Below are 22,612 nucleotides of genomic sequence, written 5' to 3' on the forward strand. Positions count from 1 at the left end.
ATGTTATAGCACAGAACTTCAGGCAGCTAGCTGAGGAACATGCTTTATTCTTCTACAGTTTAGGATATAAAACTTTTCCCCAGGTATGAAAGTCTTTCTATGTCCCAATCCAAAGGAGCAGATGCAAACTTCTCTGTGCATGGATGCATGCCTTTGCCGAACTGGTGACCTTGAGATTTTTTTTGGACTACAACTTCCATCAGCCCCAGCAGGATCATACAACTGTGGTGACTGGGGTTGATGGGAGATTTTAATCCCAAACACCCAGAGGGCACCAGCTAATTTTATTAATCCCATTCTCCCCTGTGCTGCCTAGTGCTCATGTCCCTGTTTCTTTCCATTCCCTTCTCTCCCTGCTTCCCCACACACCAAATCAGTGCTTTAATTTTTCTTCTTTCTCTAGGCACAGCCCTTTCAGGCAGCACAAGACCAAAGACAAGCATGAGATTGACCGCATGACACTCACAGTGGTAAGGATTCTGAACGATGCCGTTGTGTTTGTGGGAAGGGTCATCGTTCAGTGGTAGAGCAGCAGCAGAAGGTCCCTGCTTCCATCCCCACTGACCTCTCCAGTTAGAGATGGGAGAGATACCTTTCTGGAATTCTGGAGAGCCTGTGCCAGCCAGCATAGATATTACTGATCTAGAGGGGTCAATGGTCTAAGGCAGCTTCCAGTGTTTCTATGCTTTGTATCATGACTGTTACTCTGCAGTTATACCCTTTGGCCAGACCCTTTTGTTCGTTCCTTTCAGTCACTAACTATACTTATTTTCAGGTGCAAGCCATTACTCAAAACAGTTTGCAATAATATTAAAATGAAAGAGCAGTTGGAAGACAATTAATGAAGAGCAGCAATAGCCTTCTTCCTATAAAAAAATTCTATAAGAAGCCTGATGAAGCAATACTAAAAGTTAGAGCATCCCAAACTCTTCCTTTGGCAGCAACAAGAGAAATTCCCTGGGGAGACTGCTCCAAAGTTGGGCTTCCACTACAGAGAAGGCCCTCAAGGTCATTGATCCAGCCATCCACTGAATCTGCCTCTTTTCCTTATGCAAAGTGCTTGGCTGCTCTTAGTTCAGGTACCCATACAGCTACCAGGAAGACATTTTTTGTTTAAAAGGAGGCTGAACTGTTTTATGGAAAACTAATTCTGTAGTTGTAGTGATGGCTTTAATTGCTTTTGGAATCTGTAGCTTTTGAATTTTGTCTCATTTTATCTTGCTATGCCGCTTTGATAACTTTGGCTATGAAGCAGTATATGCAGTTGTTAAATAAATAACATCAGCCCTGCAAGGTAGGGCCCAGCCAGCCTGAGAGTAGTAGCTAGAGTATCAGACAGGGGCTCTGGAGACCTTAGGCCAGTCACCATCTCTCAGCCTCACCTACACCATAGCTTCCTCCGTGCTGAATGTACAGAAGTAAGTAGCTTCTTTTTTTGCTGCCATCTTTGCTTGCAGATGATTCTGTGGGGTCTTTTGTGGGTGTTGTTGTTGTTGTTCAGTCGTTTAGTCGTGTCCGACTCTTCGTGACCCCCTGGACCAGAGCACGCCAGGCACTCCTGTCTTCCACTGCTTCCCGCAGTTTGGTCAAACTCATGCTGGTAGCTTCGAGAACACTATCCAACCTTCTCATCCTCTGTAGTCCCCTTCTCCTTGTGCCCTCCATCTTTCCCAACATCAGGGTCTTTTCCAGGGTGTCTTCTCTTCTCATGAGGTGGCCAAAGTATTGGAGTCTCAGCTTCATAATGTGTCCTTCCAGTGAGCACTCAGGGCTGATTTCCTTAAGAATGGTTAGGTTTGATCTTCTTGCAGTCCATGGGACTCTCAAGAGTCTCCTCCAGCACCATAATTCAAAAGCATCAATTCTTCAGCGATCAGCCTTCTTTACTCCCAGCTCTCACTCCCATACATCGCTACTGGCATTTTGTGGGTTGGGGGCACTGATACCTGTCTGGAGGATCCTAACTTTTGAGCAACTCCATTCAACTCTCACTGAGCTTATAGCCCTGTTTTCTTCTCAGAATGTGGAATTACCAGAGTCATTTTCCCCTGAACTCAAGTCTCTTTTGGAAGGTCTTCTCCAGCGAGACGTGAGCAAGAGGCTTGGCTGCCAGGGTAGTGGGTAAGTCCTCACTGATAGAAGAAGTGTTGCATGCCTTAAGAACATCCAAAGTGCCAGGCAGTAGGCTAAAGATGGTAAGCTAAAGATGGCCCAGCCTCCTCTTCTCACAGTGGCCAGCCAGAAGCACAGAAAGGCAGAAAGCAGGACCTTCCAGAGTTGGAGGCAGCAATACCAGTTGCTGTAAGCCAGGAGGGGTTTTGTGTTCAAATCCTGCTTGCGGGTTTCCCACAGGCATCTGGTTGGCCACTGTGAGTGGAGGATGCTGGACCTGAAGGGTCGCTGACCTGATCCAGCCAGCTCTTATTATGTTACTATGAGTGCAACAGCAGCACTCTCCCCATTGTGATTTCTAGCAACTAGTGTTCAGGGTTGTGCTGTCTCTGGCAGGGGAGGTGGAACATAGCCATCATGGCTAAAGTTAGTAGCCCTCAGAAGTTTTGTTTTACTTCAGCCTTAAACAAAAGATCTAGGGCTGCCCTTGCTGAATAAATTAAATCAGTGAAAAGACACCCTTCATATATTGGTTGCAGATCTTGTTTTAAAAAATCACTAACACAAGTAATACAGACTGCAAGCCCTGTCTTCAAAGAGGCATTCCTTCCCTTTTGCTCGCATAGGACGGAATGCCTTGTATGATGCCCCCTACAACACAAGAGAAGCGCATAGTCTAAAAATGAACAGAAAAGCAAAAGAAGCATGCTGTTTGCTTCAGAACTTATGCAAATAAAATTGATCAATTTGCAAATAGCAGTGCAGCCCTGAGAAAATCCGTTGGTTTTCCATTTCTATGGATTGATTCTCTAGATAGCACCTAGATAGCCCTAAGCTACCTTTTAAAATATTTAAAGCAGCAGGGCTGTAACTCAGGAGATAGAGCACCTGCTTTTCATGCAGGAGGTCCCAGGCTCCTGGTGCAAGTCAATGTAGATACTACTGAGCTAGAATACTGAGCTCTATATGCCAGACTCTGTGTTCATAGCAAATTGGTCTGCCTGAAAGCGTTCTTGCCTAGGACAATCACCATCTGGTTGCAATTCCTTCCTCAGGGCGCAGGGAGTGAAGGAGCACCCCTTCTTCAAAGGCATTGACTGGCAGGACGTCTACTTGCAAAAGGTGATCTGCTGCTATTTCTAATCACGCCCCTTAGCCACGCTTCTGCATTTTTTCTTAGAGGCACCAAAAGTTCAAATGGGGCGTTTGATGCAGTTTTGTGCTGAATGTTTGCCCTGTTGTTAATTCTTATCACACATTGTCCTGATAGCTCAGCTGAAGGGCAACCTACCTTTTTAAATAACTACTAAGACTCCGTATCACAATGGCCTGTGGATTTGTAACTGCTACTCTTGCTTTGGCAGTACACACCGCCTCTGATTCCTCCGCGGGGAGAAGTGAATGCGGCAGATGCTTTTGACATTGGCTCCTTCGATGAGGAAGACACAAAAGGCATCAAGGTGTGAGGGGGACATTTTCCTTTAGCCATTGAGACCAGAGGAGGTGGGCTGTTTGTGATTTCCACCATGCTCACCCAGAAGCTTCTTGTGCTTCTCGTTTGACCCTCCTGTTGCACTCTAAACAGTCTTCTTGGCTTCCAGTGGTCCATAATGAGATGGGAGAGTGTTGGCAAGTGAGGGTGATGGATGGGGAAGGTGCAATGTAGCTGAGGATGTGTCCTTGCACCAGCTGGTGCAAGGATTACTGAGAGAATACATGCAGGGCCATTCAAAGATTTCCCTAATATGATAGGGACATGTTGGACTCCAATTCCCATCAGCTCCAGCCAGTCAAGGATGATGGGAGTTGTAGTTGTACATTCAACGTTAAGAATTGTTTTATGACTGTTGGGTTTGGAAAGGCCTTTGTCCAAGACAAGGTTGGGACCCTCCTCTCCAGATTGATTATATATTTTTAATCCATAGGCATAATTCCAATCAGTTTTATGGATATGATGGAAGGCAGCTGGTTTTGCCCTTTTGTTGATGTCTCTTCTCTTTCTCTGCTTCCTTGTACTGCCCACTTTTTATCAGTTGCTTGATAGTGACCAAGAACTGTACAAGAACTTTCCCCTGGTCATCTCAGAGCGCTGGCAACAAGAAGTGGTGGAAACGGTTTATGATGCAGTGAACAGTGACACAGACAAGATCGAAGCCAGGAAGCGAGCGAAGAACAAGCAACTGGGGCACGAGGAAGGTAGCAAAGGCAGCTCTGGTTCTGGAATGTGAGGTGGGATTTACCAAGTCATGGCAGAGAGTGTGAGGGTCTTTAGGGGCTGATTTCTAGTCTCCCATCATTAAGGACTTTTTAGGATTCTTTTAGTGCTCTCTTGCACTTCTGTTTGACTTCTTAAGGAGAGGGGCCTGGAAGTTCTTCCTGCTGAATCCCAGATGCATAAGGATTGACTGTGGCTACTGGGGACCTGCTTGTTAGTTTCTTTATTTAGATAGTACCCTCATTGTGGGCAGTGCTTTAGAAGAGGAGAGGGAAGCTTTCAGTCTATAATTCAGTGCACGGAGGAGGCTTCAGGTAGTGGAGGGTGGTGGAGCGGCAGGAGCGAATGTCACCAGCACATATGTTGTGCAGGAGGCTCGTTATCCGACGGTTATTGCTATGTGTGAGCTGGTGATTCTCAAGTCCCTCTGGTACATGTAACTGCATTTTGCTCACATTCATCCCTTTTGCCCTCCCATCCTGAGAGGATAGGAAGATCCATTGGCCAATCTAGTCCCACCAAGCAGATGCCTGTGGGAAACCTGCAGGCAGTATTCAAGCATAAGAACACTGCAGCTTCCAGTGAAAGCATTTACCATGGTGGCAGAGCATAGCTATCATGGCTAGTATCCAGAGAATCAGACTTTATTGTTATGATCTCAGATCGACCACTAGAATAAAATTGTCACAGTAAAGATTGGCTATTAGCCGTGGCTATTAGCTCTTTCATGAATTTGGCCAATCCTATTTTAAAGCCACCCAAGTTGGTAGTCATCACTGCCTTCTATGGGAAGGAGTTTCATAGTTTAACTATGTGCTATGTGAAGGACTTTTCTTTTGTGATTCAAGGACCTGCCACATGGGCACAGTATATTAGGTTAATGGGCTAAAAAAGGCCACATCATGATTACAGCATGTGAGAGGTATTGGCTTAGGCATTGGATAAAACAACAGAGCATGACTCCACCCCCTCAGGGAGGGGTGAGTCTATCAAGGGTTAACCACCAGTGGGAGGAGCCTGTTGCAAATACAACTGAAAGCCCCCCCTGATGTCACCAGGGGTCGTACTATGGCCCTAGCCACCAGCAAGGGCGTCGGACAGGATCTACAACCGCCGGATTCCTTAAAATGGAGGGGTAGGCGATGGCCACACCCTGCCCTCCAACACACAACCATATTCCAATGCCTGACCGCCACCTGAGCCAAAAGAGGCTCGCCGCCAATACCCTCACAGCTGCAACCAATCCCTAAGGCTTCTGATGATGTCGGCCAGCCAAATATAATTGCAGAGGTCCGAGAGGTGAACTCCATCATCACGAAATAAAGACCATTCGCTGAACCGGATGTCAGCATGCTGACCACTTGGCCATTCATATGTGTGCAACAGCAGCACAATGGCTGAGAAACTAAACCCTGCCCCCAAGCCTCCAGCTGATTGGCTGGCCACCTGGGGGCGTGCCACAGCAGCCGGAGCATCCCCTGCCAATGGGGGAAACGGCTCCTGCTCACAACTCCTCCCCTCCCTGAGGAGGAGAGGCTTTGTCCCAAATCTTCCAATATTCATCTTCAGGTAACATTCAGACCCAGGTAACTACCAACTGGTGAGCTTGATATCAATACCAGGAAAGGTCCTAGAATAGATAATTCAACAGTTGGTCTGTAAGCATTTAGAAGAGGATGCTGTGATTACTAAAACCCAGCATGGGTTTCTCAAAAATAAGTCATGCCAGACCAATCTCATTTCTTTTTTGAATGGGATTACAAACTTGGTGGATGAGGGAAATGCTGTGCATGTAGAGTATACTGATTTCAGGAAGGCTTTTGACATGATATTTTCACAAGGAAGCTGGTAAAATGTGGGTTGAACGAGGTAACTGTTAGGTGGATTTGTAGCTGGTTTACTGACTGAATCCAAAGAGCACTCATTAGATGCCGAAAATCGGGCCTGCACATGTGGGCATGCACACAAGCGATTTCCGGTGGCACTGACATGCGCACAAACAATTTCCAGTGCCACGGACATGCGCACAAGCTTGTTTTCTCCTGCTCTAGAGGGTAGGACTCAAGTTACAAGAAAGGAAATTCCGACTAAACATTCAGAAAAACTTTCTGACTGTTTGGCAGTGGAACGGTCTCCCTCAGGAGGCGTGGACTCTCCTTCCTTGGAAGTTTTTAAGCAGAGGTTGAATGACCATCTGTCATGGATGCTTTAGCTGGGATTCTTGCATTGCAGGGCCTTGGACTAGATGACCCTGGGGACCCCTCCATCTCTAACATTCTCTGATTGGATGCCCACTAGTGCTACTGCTTCTGCTGCTTCCTCTGCCTTCCTCTCTCCTTCCTCTAACGAAGGAGGAAGGAAGCAGTTGAATTGGACTAGAGGGAACCCATTTAGCCCAGTGGGTCCAGATGCCTCCAGGCTGGACCAGGCAGCCCCAAAGCAGGAGACAAACGAAACCGTCTTCTCCCACTGTTGCCCCTGGCAGTTGGCAGGATGACTCTCAACATAGTGGTGGCACAGAGACATCAGGTCCCTTCTTTCTCCCTTAATTTACCTTGTCCCTTTGAAAGCCACTTCAGCCAAATATTTTGGAACAGAGAATTAGGGCCTGTCCATAGCTCTTGTGCCTCCTTTTATTCCCCCTCCATACAGAGTTCTTCTCAGGGGCTGCTCCAGCACCTGGAGCGGCGGGGGCGGGGAGAGCTGCCCACAGGAGCATTGTGGTGAGGTGATCTGCGCATGGGGCACCACATGGGGGCACTGTGGCACATGGGGTGGTGTGGCGAGGTGGGGTGGGGTGGCAAGGTGCCCACGGAGTCTGCCTGGCAGACGCAAACCCCACACTGGCATTTTGGGCAGCGCGGGGCTGCGAGCCACTGCATCACTCCCAGGAGAGACACATGGCTTGGGCATGCTGCAGGCCAGGCCTCACGGTGTGCCGACCCCCACTGTGCCATTTTGTCACCCCCCTCAAGGATGACACCCAGGGCGGACCTCACCCCCTTCCTACGCCCCTGGTTTTTCTCCAACTACTGCTGTCCTAGATTTCCTATTTGGATTTTCAAAGCATAGGGAATCTCCAGCTTTAGGGAGAAGAGGTGATGTGAGAGAAGTTTATAAAATTATGCATAGCATGAAGAATTGGGCAGAGAATAGTTTTTCTCCCTTTCTTAGAACACAGTGAAGCTGAATGTTGGAAGATGCAGGACAGATAAAAAAAAAAAAAGGCCTTCAAATCACAGTGCATGGAAACTATGGAGCTCCCTCCCACAGGAGGCAGTGAGGCCACCAAAAGAGGCCTTAAAAGAGGATTACACAAATTCATGGAGAGGGTCTTTTTAAGATGGCGATGCTCTGCCTCCACACTTGGAGGCAGCAGTGCTTCTGAATAGAAGCTATTACAGAAAGCATTTGCAGATGACCTAGTATTGACCTTCCAGGAGCCAGAGCCCAGTACCAAAAGGGTATTGCAACTGATTTATGAGTTTGGTCGGGTGGCGGGATTTAAACTCAATAAGCAAAAAACCAAGGTTTGGGGAAAAAAATTGACTTCTTTAGAATCAGAAAGGTTTCAGAAAGAGACAGAATTAAATGTGGTTAAAAAAGTAAAATACCTAGGGGTAAACATAACAGCGAAGAACATGAATTTATTTAAAGACAATTATGAAAAATGCTGGTCTGAAATTAAAAGGGATCTAGAAGTTTGGTCAAGATTGAAACTTTCCTTGTCAGGACGTATTGCTGCTATTAAGATGAATGTATTGCCAAAAATGTTGTTTTTGTTTCAAACTTTGCAGATTGTGGACAAAATGGGGTGTTTTGAGAAGTGGCAGAGAGATATCTCTAAATTTGTCTGGCAGGGCAAAAAGCCCAGAATTAAGTTTAAGATATTAACTGATTCTAAAGAAAGAGGGGGCTTCGCCCTGCCAGACTTAAAGCTGTACTATGAATCAGCAGCTTTCTGCTGGTTGAAGGACTGGCTGCTTCTCGAAAACACAGATGTTTTAGATTTGGAAGGATTTAACAATGCTTTTGGATGGCATGCATACTTGTGGTATGACAAGGTTAAAATACATAAGGCTTTTAAGAACCATGTTGTCAGAAAAGCAGTGTTCAATGTCTGGACAAAATATAAAGACTTACTGGAAAACAAGACCCCAAGGTGGCTATCACCAATGGAGGCTAAGGCCCCGAAAAGACTCAATATGGAGGCCAAATGGCCGAAATATTGGGAAATAATAGAAAAAGATGGAGATAACTGGAGGTTGCAGAGTATGGAGAGAATAAAAGATAAAGTGCGAGATTGGTTACATTATGCTCAGATTAAAGAAGTTTTTAAGTTGGACAAAAAGATAGGATTCCAGGTGGAAAAATCAAAGTTAGAAACAGAACTGTTAGAACCCAGCTCTAAAATACTTTCAAGAATGTATAACTTGCTGCTAAAATGGAATACACAGGATGAAACGGTCAAAACAGCTATGATAAAATGGGCACAGGACATAGGGTATAACATTATGTTTGCTGACTGGGAAAAGTTATGGACCACAGGTCTGAGATTTACGGCATGTAATGCCTTGAAAGAAAACTTTATGAAAATGATATACAGGTGGTACATGACTCCAGTCAAGCTTGCAAAGATATACCATTTGCCTGATAATAAATGTTGGAAGTGTAAAGAAGCTGAAGGAACATTCTTTCACCTCTGGTGGACTTGCCCTAGAGTGAAGGCTTTCTGGGAAATGATATATAATGAGCTGAAAAAGGTATTTAAGTATACCTTCCCTAAGAAACCAGAGGCCTTTCTTTTAGGCATTGTCGGCCAGAGTGTGCAAAAGAAGGATCGAACCTTTTTTATGTATGCAAGGATACTCATCGCTAAATGCTGGAAAACTCAAGATTTGCCCACATTGGAAGAATGGCAGATGCAACTGATGGATTATATGGAACTGGCAGAGATGACTGGCAGAATCCGAGACCTGGGAGAAGAACTGGTGGAGGAGGACTGGAAGAAATTTAAGGATTATCTACAAAAATATTGTAAATTGCATGAATGTTAAGAAAGATGTAAGATCTGTAATAACATGGCTCCAACAAATTAGTAATAAGGAATATAAATTTAAACGTAACTGAAAGAAAAGACAAATATTGGATAAATAATATCTTAAAACTAAGTTCTTAAAAGAGTGATTTAAATTCTAAAATTTGAGATTTAATATTGGATAATTATATTATATGAACTGAAACAAGTAAATAATTTGCTAGCAAAATTTATGAGTTCAAGATACAGGAACAAGAGATGTGAGGAAGTCCAAAGATGAGAATGAAATGTGGATATTGGGAAAGATTATGTTATTTTGTATGTTTTTTATTGCTTACATTTTTTTAATAAATATTATTTTTTAAAAAAGAGGAAAAAAAGAAGCTATTACAGGAGGAGAGTGCTGCTGGGTGGGTTTTCTGTTGTGGTAACTGACTGGCCTCTGTGATTAACTAGATTAGAAGAACCATTGGCCCAATCCAGCAAACTCTCCTTATCAAATTCAAATCCTTTATTAGGCATAGCACACCACACATTAACAAACAAACATCATATACAAACTGTATAAAATACGGGCTCAGCAAATACAATTTATCTCAGTCCCATTCTTAACTCCCAGAAATTAATCGGTGTACATAGATAACATAATACAATACAATACAATATAATATAATATAATATAATATAATATAATATAATATAATAATACAACGCAGCAACATCACCTACCATTAAAAACCACTAAGTCTCTTTATCATGGCCCATTCTTTCTTCATGGACAGCTCTTAAAAATTCAGCCACTACTGAAGTAATTTGATCATCGCTGTCCGCCAGCAGGTCCTGAACAGTTGGTTGTGTAAAAATCTGTTTATTGAATTTTAGGGCCTCGAATAATTGTCTTCTGGCATAACTTCCAAAGTCACAGGAAAATAATATATGCTCTAGAGTATCGAGTTCCTGTTTTCTGCATTTGCAGAGACGCTCTGATTCTGGGATAGCTAAATATCTTCCTCTCACTACCACCGAGGGAAACATGTTAAATCTGGCCAACATAAACAGCCTACACAATTCATGTTTCTTCAGATTTGTCATGTATCCCTTTTGGAAATCTCTACACAAAGGGAGATTTAAGTGGATAGGAGAGCAGGTGCTGTGCTTTGCAACCTCAAGCATGGCGAGAACACTTTTTTCTGTGAGAGTCTTCCTAATAATTTCCCATGTATCTTTGGGGTCAGAGATTTCAAAGTCAGTTAGAGTGAGTCCTATCGAATCCAGTTTTCTCCTACAAATCAATGATAGATTGTACATTACACTATCACTTAAAAGATCGTGAAGTAGAGAATTAGGGGATAGGGCTCTGTAATGGAGGAAGATCCAATATTTCAGGGTCCTCAGCCATGCTCTTACTGATAAAGGCAATATTCCCAGCTCACAACATATTGTTTCATATTTTACTGAGTTTGCAAGTCCTAATAATGACCTCAAAAGGGAAGCGTGAAATTTATCCAACCTATTGAGGTCACCTGAAATCCACACTGGTGTGCCGTATAGAAGTTGGGCACATAGTTTCATATCAATCACTTGCAATACAGCTGGGATGAATCTGTTTCCTACTGGAGAAAAAAAGTAGGATTTTATATGGTGGGCTGTCACTTTGGCCTTAGCTATAGCAGCACATATATGTGTATCCCAATTCATATTATTTTTGAATGTGATTCCCAGATAATTGAAGTGCTTAACTTCCTGTATTAGATGTCCATTAATTATACAGCCTTTTGGGTTCCCTCTCTTTCTGAATTGCATAATCTTTGTCTCATCATAATTAATTTTGAGATTATTGAGAGAGCAGTAGTTTGAGAAACTCTTAAATAATTTTTTTAAACCCAAAACAGAGAGTGAAATAATTACAACGTCATCTGCATAAAGTAATAAAAAGAGTGGGCAATTATTTAAATAAGGTGTATGAGTGGTTGCGTTTTGAAGGAATAATGGTAGGTCAAAAATAGATTAAATAGGGTAGGGGCCAAGATACAGCCTTGCCTAACTCCTCGATTATTCAGAATAGGACTTGCAAGTCTACCATATTTTGATACTTTAACATACATTTGGTTATTAGAATGTAAACTTTGAATCAGTGTAAATACGGGTCAATACCAAGTTGTTCTAGTTTAGTCCATAGTTTGTTGCGGTCGACCGAATCAAAGGCACTTTTTAAATCCACGAATGCCACAAAGAGTTTCCATTTATTTCTCAAGATGTATTTATCCACAAGATGACTTAACACTAGACACTGGTCAAGAGTTGATGAGCCTGCCTTAAAACCAGCCTGCTCTTTACCAGGTAGGCCTTTTGTCAGCATCCATTCTTCCAATTTAATAAGCAGAGAGTTGGCACAGATTTTACTTATGCATGGTAACAAACTTATAGGCCTGTAATTCTCTTGGCAATTCCTATCACCTTTTTTAAAGATCGGTACCACTATTGAGTTGTTCCACGACTTAGGTACAAGGGCTGAGTGATAGATAGAATTAAAAAGCGGCACAAGTTTAATGGCCCACCATTCTACATCTAATCTCAACAGGTCTATTGGAATGCCATCCATACCAGGTGATTTCCCTTGCTTAAATGAAAAAATTATCCTTTTCATCTCCTCAACAGTAATTTGAAATTGTGTGGTTTTTGCCAAAGAAACTTTAATTTTTTCCTTTTTACAAACTTGGTGATCATAAAAAACAGCGGTAAAATGTGAAATCCAAACCTCATCGCTTATATTAGGGAACTCAATGGTATCTTTTATTGAGAGAAGTGACCAAAAAGTTTTGGTATCTTTAGTTTCTAATGCAGTAACAATTTTAGACCATTTGGCTAGTGCAAACTCAGATTTTTTTCCAGGAGCATGTTCTTAAAAGCATTTTTCATTTCAAAATAAGTCTTCCAGAGACCTTGAAAGTTGGTAATATAGGCTTCTTTTAGACAAATTCTAAGTTCTTTCTTATAGTTAATACAATCTTTATCAAACCAGTTATACTTATTTAAAGGTTTGTTGCTGGACTGAGGGTCTAAAAAGGAAGAAAATAATTCCTGGATAGTCTTATAGTAACAATCATTATCCTCCAAGGGCATCAAATTTTGGTTAGCCACAGGTTCGAGAAGAACTGGGTGATTTTCAAATACTGCTAATAGATCCTCCCTATTTTTATCACTTATATAAATTATTTTGGCGTAAATAGTCTTGTCAATACTAATAAGAGGTCCAATATCATTATTTCTAGGATTCCTATACATCTCTAAAACTATTGGGAAATGGTCAAACTCTCCTTATGCTCTTAAAATGTGTGATAGCAGTAGTTGGAGGAGAATGCTACTACATGGACAAGAGGGAATTGAGGCATAAGTATTCCACAAGCCACGTATGGAGTGGCCCTCTGACTGTAGCCTCCAGGGACCTCTTTCTGGCACGCCTTCCTCTGCAAATTGCTCCTTGTGCCGATGGAACTATAGAGCTGCAAAGCTCCCCCCTTAACGGTGGATTTTTTCTGCCTTGTGACAGACTATGCTCTGGGGAAGGACTGCATCATGCACGGGTACATGCTGAAGCTGGGGAACCCCTTCCTGACTCAGTGGCAGAGACGCTATTTTTACCTCTTTCCAAACCGGCTTGAATGGCGTGGAGAAGGAGAGTCACGGGTGAGTTGGGCAGCTGGACTGGCAGGGGGAGGGAGCACATGATGTCAGTGGTGGTGGTGGGTGCTCTGCCTCCTCTCCGGTATGCTAAGGCTTGAGGGGCCAACGCAGGAGGGGATATGCCAAGCTCCAGGTAATCTTCTTGTTTTCCTGTTTAGGACACCTGGCGCACTTACACAAAAAGACGCAAGCGGGTAAGGCAATGAAACCTGCCTAGCAGCAGTTCCCAAAGCACCGCCCCTACAGGCTGTGAGGAAGTGAATCCAGCTCCTGTGAACCCCAAATGGCCACCCACAGAGCTGGGAGGCTGGGTGGCTCTTTTGCCCTTCTCCTCTCTTCCCAGTCTGGCTCTGCTGGGCTGGGCTGGCCAAGGCTGGTAGGACTAGCTGCCTGAAACACCCGGAGAGCACCATTTTGGCTGAACACAGCACTTCTTCTCTTGAGGCTGAAGAATTACCACCCTCTAAGGGAGCTGCCCCAAAACATCTCTAAATCTGGTGCTTCTCTGGGTTACTTTTTTCACCAGGCAGGAAGTGTGCCCAGATCTGTTGTGGGCTTCGCTTGTGGCCCTTTTTCGGTAGCAAAAGTGAAGCTCTGCTCCTTGTACTTTCGATTCAGGTGAAGTGTGTCACAGGTCCTTTGCCTTTGGGAACTGCTGCTTTGTAAGGATGACCCCAAGACTTGCCCTGTAGCAGCTGTAGAAGAGAGCATCTTTGTTGCTGCTTTAGGGGAAATCACCAGGGAACATCCCTGCTTCCCTTGTGGCCCCCAGAGCTCCCCTTTTAACTCCTGCTGTTCACAGAATTATGACTGATTTCTTTCCGCATCCTTGGGCCCCATCAAAAATGGTAAACTATCCATGAAAGCGCTTTGGGACACACACCCATGCTAGTCACAGAAAAAGGCAAAAACTTGCTCCAGAGGGCAGGATTAGATCTCAGGGGCTGAACATGAGGAAAAGCTGAGCCATTGGAAGACGTTGCCTAGAGGGGTGCTGGGCTGTTCCACCAGCCAGAGGTCTTCTTGCAAAGCCTGTGCAATCATCTGTTGGAGGGGCTCGCTTGCTGAATGTCCTGTATTGAGTAGTGCAGTAGGGTGGACTAGAAGCCTTCATCTGATCTGACTCTGTTCACTTAAAGTAAATCATTGGCGGGGGGGGGGGGCATATTCACTTCCTGTCTGAATACTCATGAACCACCTGAGGGTAAAAAGGTGTGTGTCTAATCCCTGACCACTGGTCCTGTTAGCTAGGGATGATGGGAGTTGTAGTCCCAATACATCTGGAGGGCCAAGTTCCCCTCTCCATAAATATTGTAGAGCCTTCAGTATTCAGCATCTGAGAAATTTTCCAAGCAATGACTTGGGGGTTGGGTAGGGAAGGCAGGAAGAAGTAGCCATTGCTTCTAGGCTTAGATGCCAAAACCTGAAACATCAGCTTGGTCTCCTTCACCCACCCACCCTGGTCTGCCCTGTGGGAAAAGATTGCCCTGTGGAAGGGAAAAGGCCCACCCTGTTGATTCTCCAGCAGAATCAAATCTCAGCCCACTTGCTGCATGTCCTCTCTCCCACCCCAGGAGAAGACAGGATGGGTGGACAGGAAGCATGCTGGTGACCAGCCCCCCTGCAAAATGCCCTTATCTACTTCTTAGATCTTTCCCATCCAAGTTTGAGGGGGGCACAAGGAGAGATGAGGACATGGCATGCATGAACAGCTTTCAGAAAAGTGTAAGAAAGGAAGGGATTCCCCCCACCCCACGTAGCATTTTTTAAATGAAGACTTTTGGGGTCCTTTGCTTAACAAAACATCACCTTTTTCTTTGGTTTGACAAAGCCACAACCCTTGTGATGCTGTGCACACGTTGTGACATTTATGAGTTGCCTTGTGAGGAAGTGCCACTTCTGTAGAGAGAAGCTAGCTGCACTGCTGCTAAGATTCCTTCCTTTTCCAAAGTCCCACCTCCCACCCCCTGTAAGCAATTTATGAAAACCCAAGGAAGCTGGATTAGGGTTTTGGCCAGTTTCATTCTCAGGGCTGTGGTAGCAGCTGGGCCTTCAATTCAACCTGTCTTTCCTTTTTGCTTCCTTAGCAAAATTTGCTGACTATGGAACAGATTTTGTCGGTGGAAGAAACTCAGATCAAGGACAAAAAATGCATCTTGCTCAGAATTAAAGGGGGGAAGCAGTTTGTCCTGCAGTGTGAGGTAGGCTGTGTGTCTTTGAGGGATGAGGGGAGGGAGGTCCTGAAGCTTAAAGGTTTTTTTAGAGGTGGGGAAGGCCAACTGTTCAAAACCCAAAACTGTTAATGTAGGAAATGCTTCCCTCCACACACATGAAAATAGCCTCAACCTGGAAGTTGAGCATGTTTTGATTATCTAAGTAAGCCCTTTCAAGTGCTGAGAGCATACCCTCATTGTCCCAGTAATCCTTAACCACCACCACCAGTATTATTGGGGAGGTGCTGAAAGCCAGAGCACCCATTTGCTGTGCAGAAGGTCCCAGATTCAGTCTCCAGCCAATTAGAGCTGGGAAGATGACCTCATCCAAAAACTGAGGGAGCTGCTGCCAGATGAGCTTGGTGGATAACACTGAGCTTGGTGGACCAGTGATCTGCTTTCTGTGCTCCTAAATGTTCCCTTTTTGCAGATATGGGAACTGAGACTGATAGAACAGCGTGGTTACTAAAGCAGTCTGCTGAGTTTATTGGAGTGACAAGGTTTGGGCCTGTGAATTTTTTCTAGCTCACATCCGTCGGGATTGTCACAACCTCAGTGATTGAGGCATGGTGAGGCATGGCATCAGCTGCTTAGGAGCCAGTCCTATCTGATTTATGGGGCTCCTGCCAGTGCTAAGGGACTGGCAGGAGCCCCATGAATCAGATTCTTCCGCACCAGGGCTTGTAGAACTTGGACACTGGACCCACATGAGCACCTTGCCCTGAGCCTGAGGAATGGAGCACCTCAGCCACTGCCTTGCCTGCTCAGCAGTGCAGGGATGCACAAGGCAAGAACTTATGAAACACAGGGAAAGTGCCCATCCTGAGGCCAGAGGGCTAGCCCTTTAAGAAAGGTGTGGCACCTATGAGAGGTAGGCTGGGAGGCAGAGGCTTGAAAAGCCTCCAAGCTCTCGCTGGAGCAGGTCACTCATCCAGAGCGACCTGCCTTCTGCCTGGGGCTCTTCTGCCACCGCAGGGCAGGGTTTCACTGCTCTGCTGTCCACTAGTTCTTTTAGGAGCATGCAGTGGGCATGGAGAAAGCTGGTGGGGCCTTTAAAATAGCAGAACAACAGGCTGGGTGTGCCGCACCAGCAGTGACTTTGAGCATGTTTCTTCCTTAAATATATTTTGAGCCATTTTAGCACATAAGATACCATTGTTGGCTAATGCAATGTTGCATCCCTCTTGGGTACTGAGAGCACACCTCTTTCTGAACCCAGATGTCCGTAGGAACAGATTTGTTCTGTTAAAGTTCTGTGTTTCTGAGGACTGTAAAACTTTTTTGAGAGAGTGATTCCCTCATTTAAGTTTGCTTTAGCCGCCCTCCTAGGAATTCCCGAGACATTTGCTGTCTGGCTTACGAAAGCAGCTTTGTGTCTGCCCCAACTCCTTTAAGGAGGATTAACCAGTCTTGCACATGCCCCACCCCCCTGTGCAATAAAATAGGTGCATGTTTCCACCTGGCCCCTGCCCCTTTACCTCTTTGAGCATTTGCAAATAGCAACTTTGAACTTGCTGGAGTCAGACTCTTTAGCTCAATAATGCCTACACTGGCTGGCAGTGACACTCTGGGATCTGAGGCACAGAGTTACTTTTTCCCCACTCTTCATTTTACTAGGCATTCCAAGAGTCAGATTAGGGACCTTCTGCAGGTGCTCCACTGAGCTGTGGGCTCCCAACTTCCGGTAGTGTTTGTTTCTATCTCTATCAAGAGATAGAATGAGTTCAAATGAGTTCCTCAATGAGTTCAAAACTGTATGAGACAAGTTGTAGTTATCTTGCTGGTACAATGGATTCTGAAGAAAAAACTGATTTTTGTGTGTGTGCATTTGTTTTTCCCCAGAGTGACCCAGAGTTTGTACAATGGAAGAAGGAACTGACCGAAACGTTCACAGAAGCACAGCTGCTCTTACGTCGGGCACCCAAGTTCCTGAATAAATCCCGCTCTGCAGTTGTGGAGCTCTCCAAGCCCCCCCTCAGCCACAGGAACAGCAACGGCCTTTAGGACCCAGGCAAGGAAAGGCTGTGCCATTGCAGAGGATGTCTGTCTGTCGCTGCATCGCTGTTAGTTCCTTGCCCACTCCCCGGAGTTGGGTGAAGGGCTCAGGGGCAAGTGCTGAGCTCAAAAAATAGTGGCACAGGGACCAAGGCCGATGCAGCAACCAGGGGGTGGGGAGGGGAGTTGTTGCCAACAACGTAGCAGACAAAAGGAGTGTCAGCTGGCACTCCCAGGCAGCTTGCACTCCCAACAGGGCAGCCCCCGAAAATGTTGCTTATTTGCAATAAACCTCTTCAGGTGCAAACTGTAGACTTGCAATCTGAATGGGCAACTACCTGATTTTCATGACTGCATTTTTATGCCACGGGGCTGTGTGTTGGACCTGTGGAAAGAGTTGCCACCTTCCAGGGTGGACTGACTCCTCCCATGACGTCACCAGTGACTTCCATATCCAAATTCTGTTCTGCTGGCCACCAACAACATGTCTCCTTTTCCCATGTCCTTGGAATGGACTGAACTATGTGTCCTGTGGTTTTAAATGTTTCCTGCTGCTGCTGCTGCTGCTTCTAGGCAAACAAACACTTCGTGCTGGACTGTACTTGACAGCAGATGATGATGAGCTATGGGCAGAAACCGTTTGTGTGTGCGTGTGCGTGCTAGTGTTGTTCAGTTGTGTAAGTGTCTCTCTGTGTGCTTTTCCTGGGTTTTTTCTTTTAAATATTTTTTACTGCTGGTTCTGTTAGACAGGTTTACGGGGAATGCAAAATCAGCTTCTCTCCATTCCTGGCCAATGGCACTTTCTTTTAAAAATGTTTAAAACAAATCCAATTTTAAGATCCTATTGGATTGGGTTGCAGATGGATGTGGATTCTTTGCTGTCCCAAAGTGTCGCCCTGACAGTCTTGTCTTGCAAGGGATGCTGTCAGCCTCAGGCAACTGCAGAGGGAACCAGCAGAAAGGAAGAGAGAGTGACACCTGGGGGGTCATGCAGAAATGACTGGAAAAATGACCATTGGCTAACCACCACATTTTCAAATAGTTAATCACTTTTGCAGAATAATATTGGAAGTCCCTTTTTGTTGGACTGGATCTTGAAGGGAGGACATTCTGTAGCATGAGATTCTGCATTGATGCTCTCCTCCCCAGGGCTCCATAATTATTTATTGTGTGCATGTTCCTTCCATTGGACAAGTCAAGAGCTTGCTTCATCTTGTATGGTTGGTTGTGCACAACTTCTGCAGCCCAAAAATTGTGTTCTCCAAGAAAAGCAAGTTAAAGTCCCCCAGTCCTAGAATTTGTCGTAGAGCATCACTCTCTGTCCTCTTGCTTGTTAAGGAGTTGCATGTTAAGGAGCTGGGGAGGAGCAGCTTTGAGTTGGCTCCCCATTCATCTGTGATAACCATCTAGACACTTTCTCCGTGGAATGGAATGCATTTTTTCCTTTTGTTTGACAAATTGCACTTAAAATTATCTTCATTATCTGCATTTTAATACATTCCAGGTTACAGTTTTTTGAGAGTGCTGCTAAGTCCGTTGCCATGAACCTCCAAAACTGTCCTCTGGGACACGAATCTTGAGCAACCGATTCACAGGCCAACTCCTGGCTTTTCCCCCCTGTGGAAATGGCACTCTGAGGTTCCAGGCAAGCATCCTTTTGGCTCCATACAATAAGAAGTCCTGAAATGTTTTCTGCTTCTAAGTAGCTTCTGAGTTAAGGAATTTGGAACCACAGCAACCATGGATTAAGGATGTCTGCTGACCATGGTTGCATTTTAGGGTTGCTAAAGTGTCCCTGTGCATTTTTTGGTGCATTCTTTGCACCAAAATTCTTTTAAGCTGTGTTCTCTGTATCCTAAAATTCTGCTCAGATCCTTTGTTTCTTAGATCATACCTGCAGAGTCCCTGCTAAGAGAAACCGCTGCCTTGGGTTGGTGCATCCTCAGAGCACGCACAGAAAGCCCCTTGGCCCTCCTGACTCCTTGGGGTCCTCTAGTCTGTTTGGCTAGCCCTGAAGCCAAATGTGTCTGGCTGCCTCTGCACATTCCACTTGGACTTCCCCTTCTTTCTTACCTTTGTTAGTTCATTTAGTTCCTTCAGTTAGTTCTACGCCTTCTTAGCATGGCACCCACAGCCTTGTGTTGGCGCTATGTTTCAGACTTATCATTGGAAGGAACAGGGCGTTGCTTTCTTTTTTGGATCCGCTCTTATGAAGGGGATGTGAATTTTAAAAACTGCTGTGCAATGACCTCATTTTTGTAAACATTGAGTAAGCTTTTATTTAAAATAGCCTAGGTTTAGATTATTGTTTTTCCAGAGGCAGCTAAAACGCTCTGTAATGTAATAATTCCTATTTTCATTTTAGCAAATTCCCAATAGCAGTAAAAAAAAAATGAATATGACCTCATTTGATTTCAGTTCTGCTGTGCTCTAGAATATTCTCAAATTTTTATGGAAGGTTTGTTTTTAATCTGTTATCAGTGTCTTAGTTCAACTGCTGTGTGTGCAGAGAAGAATCCAAGGGACGCATTTGTTGTATTTAAGTCCTGTTGAAACACAGATGAGCCATGATTTCATATTTCAAAGGGGCTCAAATGCCATTCACCTCTCATGGATGGTCGGGGAAAATATATGAATAACAGGAAGTAAAATGACTGAAATGTTTGGGCATTTCACTACTGGAAACATTAGTGAAATATATGCGTGGGCTTCTGAAAATTGAGACTTATAAAACCCTAAATATATTTTTAGTGGTGATGCTGTTTTAGATTGCACATTGTTTAATTTCTCCTTAAGCTAAATTAAATTTTGGAGACTTCTGTCTCCTCTGCACACCCCAGGAGGGAATTTAAAGCATACATGCAAAAGTGACATGGATGGTGATTAAACTGTAGGCTTTTCTGTTCAGCCCATTGTTCCATATTGGCATTCCTATGCTCTTCAGGGCTTGGCAGTTCATTCAGCAGAGCTGTGGGGGAGGCGAGGAGAAGAGCCTGCAGTGGAATCAACACAGCTAAGTGATTGCATCTTTATATAGGAAGATAATTAACCTGTAATAAAGTCAGGAACTTGAAACCATTATAAGGAAATTAGGTAAGTAATTTCCTTCATAGTTTTTGCAAGCACAAAAAGACATTCTAAGAATCGCAAGAACTTCAGAAGACGTTGGAAGTATGTTGAAATAATAATATTATATATTTTTATCTAGTGTTCGTTTGGGCATGAGAATGAATGAATGAATGAGTGAGTGAGGTGGTCTTGCACTCTGACCACCTTTAATGCTTTATCACTGGAAGGAAATTTGTTGTGGTTTCTGGTGTATGTGATTTCTGGTCACCCATCCAGTCTGAATTACATAAAACTGGCCACCAGTACTTGACAATCGTTGAGCTGTGACTGTGTGCAGAGGAGGGGACTGCACTTGGGGCAATGCTATGGGCCTCCATACTTCCAACATAGGGAGGGAGAATAAGGACAGCTCACACTGTGCACCATGTTGATCTGTTGTGTGAAAAACTCTGTCTCCCAATAATCCCTGTGCAGGCACTGAACTGCAGTTTGAGTCCTCTGTCTCCAACCCACCCAACCCACCCATCCCCACACCACCACCTGTCTCTTTCTCAGGTTGTTGAGACAAGAGACACAAATATCCTGGGAGCTTTTTAAAAGGACCCTTTAAGGGAAGGTAGAATCGGGTGCTCACCCACCCAAAGGGTGCTCCGACTCTGCTTATTTTCCTTTTTTATATCTTCTTATTTTTAAAAAGATTGTGTGCATGTGCAAAGCTGCTATAAATCTTAAGCTGTGCTTGCAAAAGCACTATTCTGACCATGTACCAAGTGGGTGTAAAAAGGAATCTTGTAGTTTTGGCAGGGATGCAAAACACCGAGTTTGCCGCAGAGGTGAGTTTTGGAAATCGCAGTGTTACATTTCAAATTTACATTTCAAATTGCAGTGTTAAATTTGAACTGTCCTGTGTGTGGAATCTGTGAAATATATCCTGTTTGCACCTGGTGCTAGAAAGAGTAAGATCACATCCTGCAAAGAACAGCACTTGAATTAGGACCTGGGCGATTGGTTGCTACCAAACTGCCTCATGAAAGGTTTTTATGGGGTGGGAGGCTGGTGTGTTCTGATCTCTCAATTGGCTCCTAGTGATGTGTTCAGTATCCGTGAGTGTACACAGTTGCAATCTGTATTCCACCCGCCCCCCCCCCCCCCTGAGCAACACAATCTTGTTGGAGCCATTTTTGAAGATATCTACCATCTTGGAACTATGGTGTATTCATACTCTTCAATAAAAATGTAGGAAGACTGTGCTGTAGACACTAAGGACTTACAGTTGTTTTTAAACAGCAGAGAACCAGTTGACAGTAATATATTTTTAAAAAAATATTGAAGGTATATTATTAACCTAATTAATATAATTTTAAGTAATGGGAGGAAATTAGTCTATATATATTGATAATATATGTATATCCAAAACATCTCCTGCGATTCATAATGGTTTCCCTTTCTGTGTTGCCTGCTGATAAAATATTCCATGATGTAAATATTATATGGGCTAAGCACTTCGGAATATTGGAGAATGTTAATACATTTGTTAAATCAATTTTTAATATTTTTGTGTTTTTGTTACTGTACCAGGTTACTTTTATCTAAGGGAGTATTTAAAAAAAAAACACCTCAAGAATTCTGTTTTATCTGAGAGGCATTTTTTGTTATTTATTAAGTCTGCACATTTCTTTCAACTTATTTAATTCCTTGTACAATTTCTTCTTTTTGCCTGTGTGTTATTTAAGTGACAGTTACTTGAGTTGGAAACAGCATTATTACAGTTTTCACAAATTAATTCTAGTATTAAAAAAAGTTTGCCATTTTGTCTCTAATAAAAGAAACAGAGAAAAACAGAGTTGTTTCATTTTGTTTTTCATACCTCCACTGGCCTTTTCCATGAAGACCCAAATGCTCAGTAAGACGTGAGAGTCTCAGGGACCTGCATTCCCCCGTCCCAAAATGGCGCAACACCCAAAGACACATGAGAGCATATTCACCCAAAAACACGGAACGAATGACACAATGCCGTTAGGGTTAGGGTTAGGGCCAGGGCTAGGACTAGAGGGTTAGGGGGTTAGGATTATGTGAGCCTTATGTGAGGATTATGTGGGTTAGGGCACCTACCTGCTGCTCCACTGCAAAGCGGCAGTCTACAAATTCACGGAGTTCTACGGCAGCTGTCGCCACGAAACCAACCCTTTATGAAGGTTTCCCCATGGTGGCTGGGGAAACTCTGGCAGATATAAATAATAAATAAATTTATTATTATTATTATTATTATTATTATTTAGTGGATGT

General features: G+C 44.0%; 2 protein-coding genes across 5 annotated transcripts in view; both read left to right on the forward strand.

Annotated features, from left to right (window-relative positions):
* The window catches only part of KIAA1671, a 337,213-nt gene extending 319,388 nt beyond the window's left edge, over positions 1 to 17,825 (forward strand). Inside the window, exon 14 of the transcript XR_014150498.1 lies at positions 17,805 to 17,825. The gene's annotated coding sequence lies outside the window, so the exon portion shown is untranslated. The remainder of the gene's footprint in view (positions 1 to 17,804) is intronic.
* GRK3 (G protein-coupled receptor kinase 3) overlaps positions 1 to 21,882 on the forward strand; it is a 150,050-nt gene extending 128,168 nt beyond the window's left edge. For 2 of the 4 annotated variants that reach the window (XM_081836525.1, XM_081836528.1), the window contains 9 exons: positions 404 to 470; positions 2,021 to 2,121; positions 3,168 to 3,234; positions 3,477 to 3,572; positions 4,146 to 4,308; positions 12,916 to 13,052; positions 13,208 to 13,243; positions 15,137 to 15,250; positions 17,105 to 21,882. In XM_081836525.1, coding sequence (XP_081692651.1) covers positions 404 to 470; positions 2,021 to 2,121; positions 3,168 to 3,234; positions 3,477 to 3,572; positions 4,146 to 4,308; positions 12,916 to 13,052; positions 13,208 to 13,243; positions 15,137 to 15,250; positions 17,105 to 17,266 — 943 coding nt within the window. In that variant the 3' untranslated portion in view covers positions 17,267 to 21,882. The remainder of the gene's footprint in view (positions 1 to 403; positions 471 to 2,020; positions 2,122 to 3,167; positions 3,235 to 3,476; positions 3,573 to 4,145; positions 4,309 to 12,915; positions 13,053 to 13,207; positions 13,244 to 15,136; positions 15,251 to 17,104) is intronic. The other 2 variants (XM_081836526.1, XM_081836527.1) reach the window with 2 other exon arrangements.
* Positions 21,883 to 22,612: the final 730 nt, after the last annotated feature.

This window comes from Podarcis erhardii, assembly GCF_964252035.2.
Source record: "Podarcis erhardii genome assembly, chromosome: 13".
In the NCBI taxonomy this organism is placed as follows: domain Eukaryota; kingdom Metazoa; phylum Chordata; class Lepidosauria; order Squamata; family Lacertidae; genus Podarcis; species Podarcis erhardii.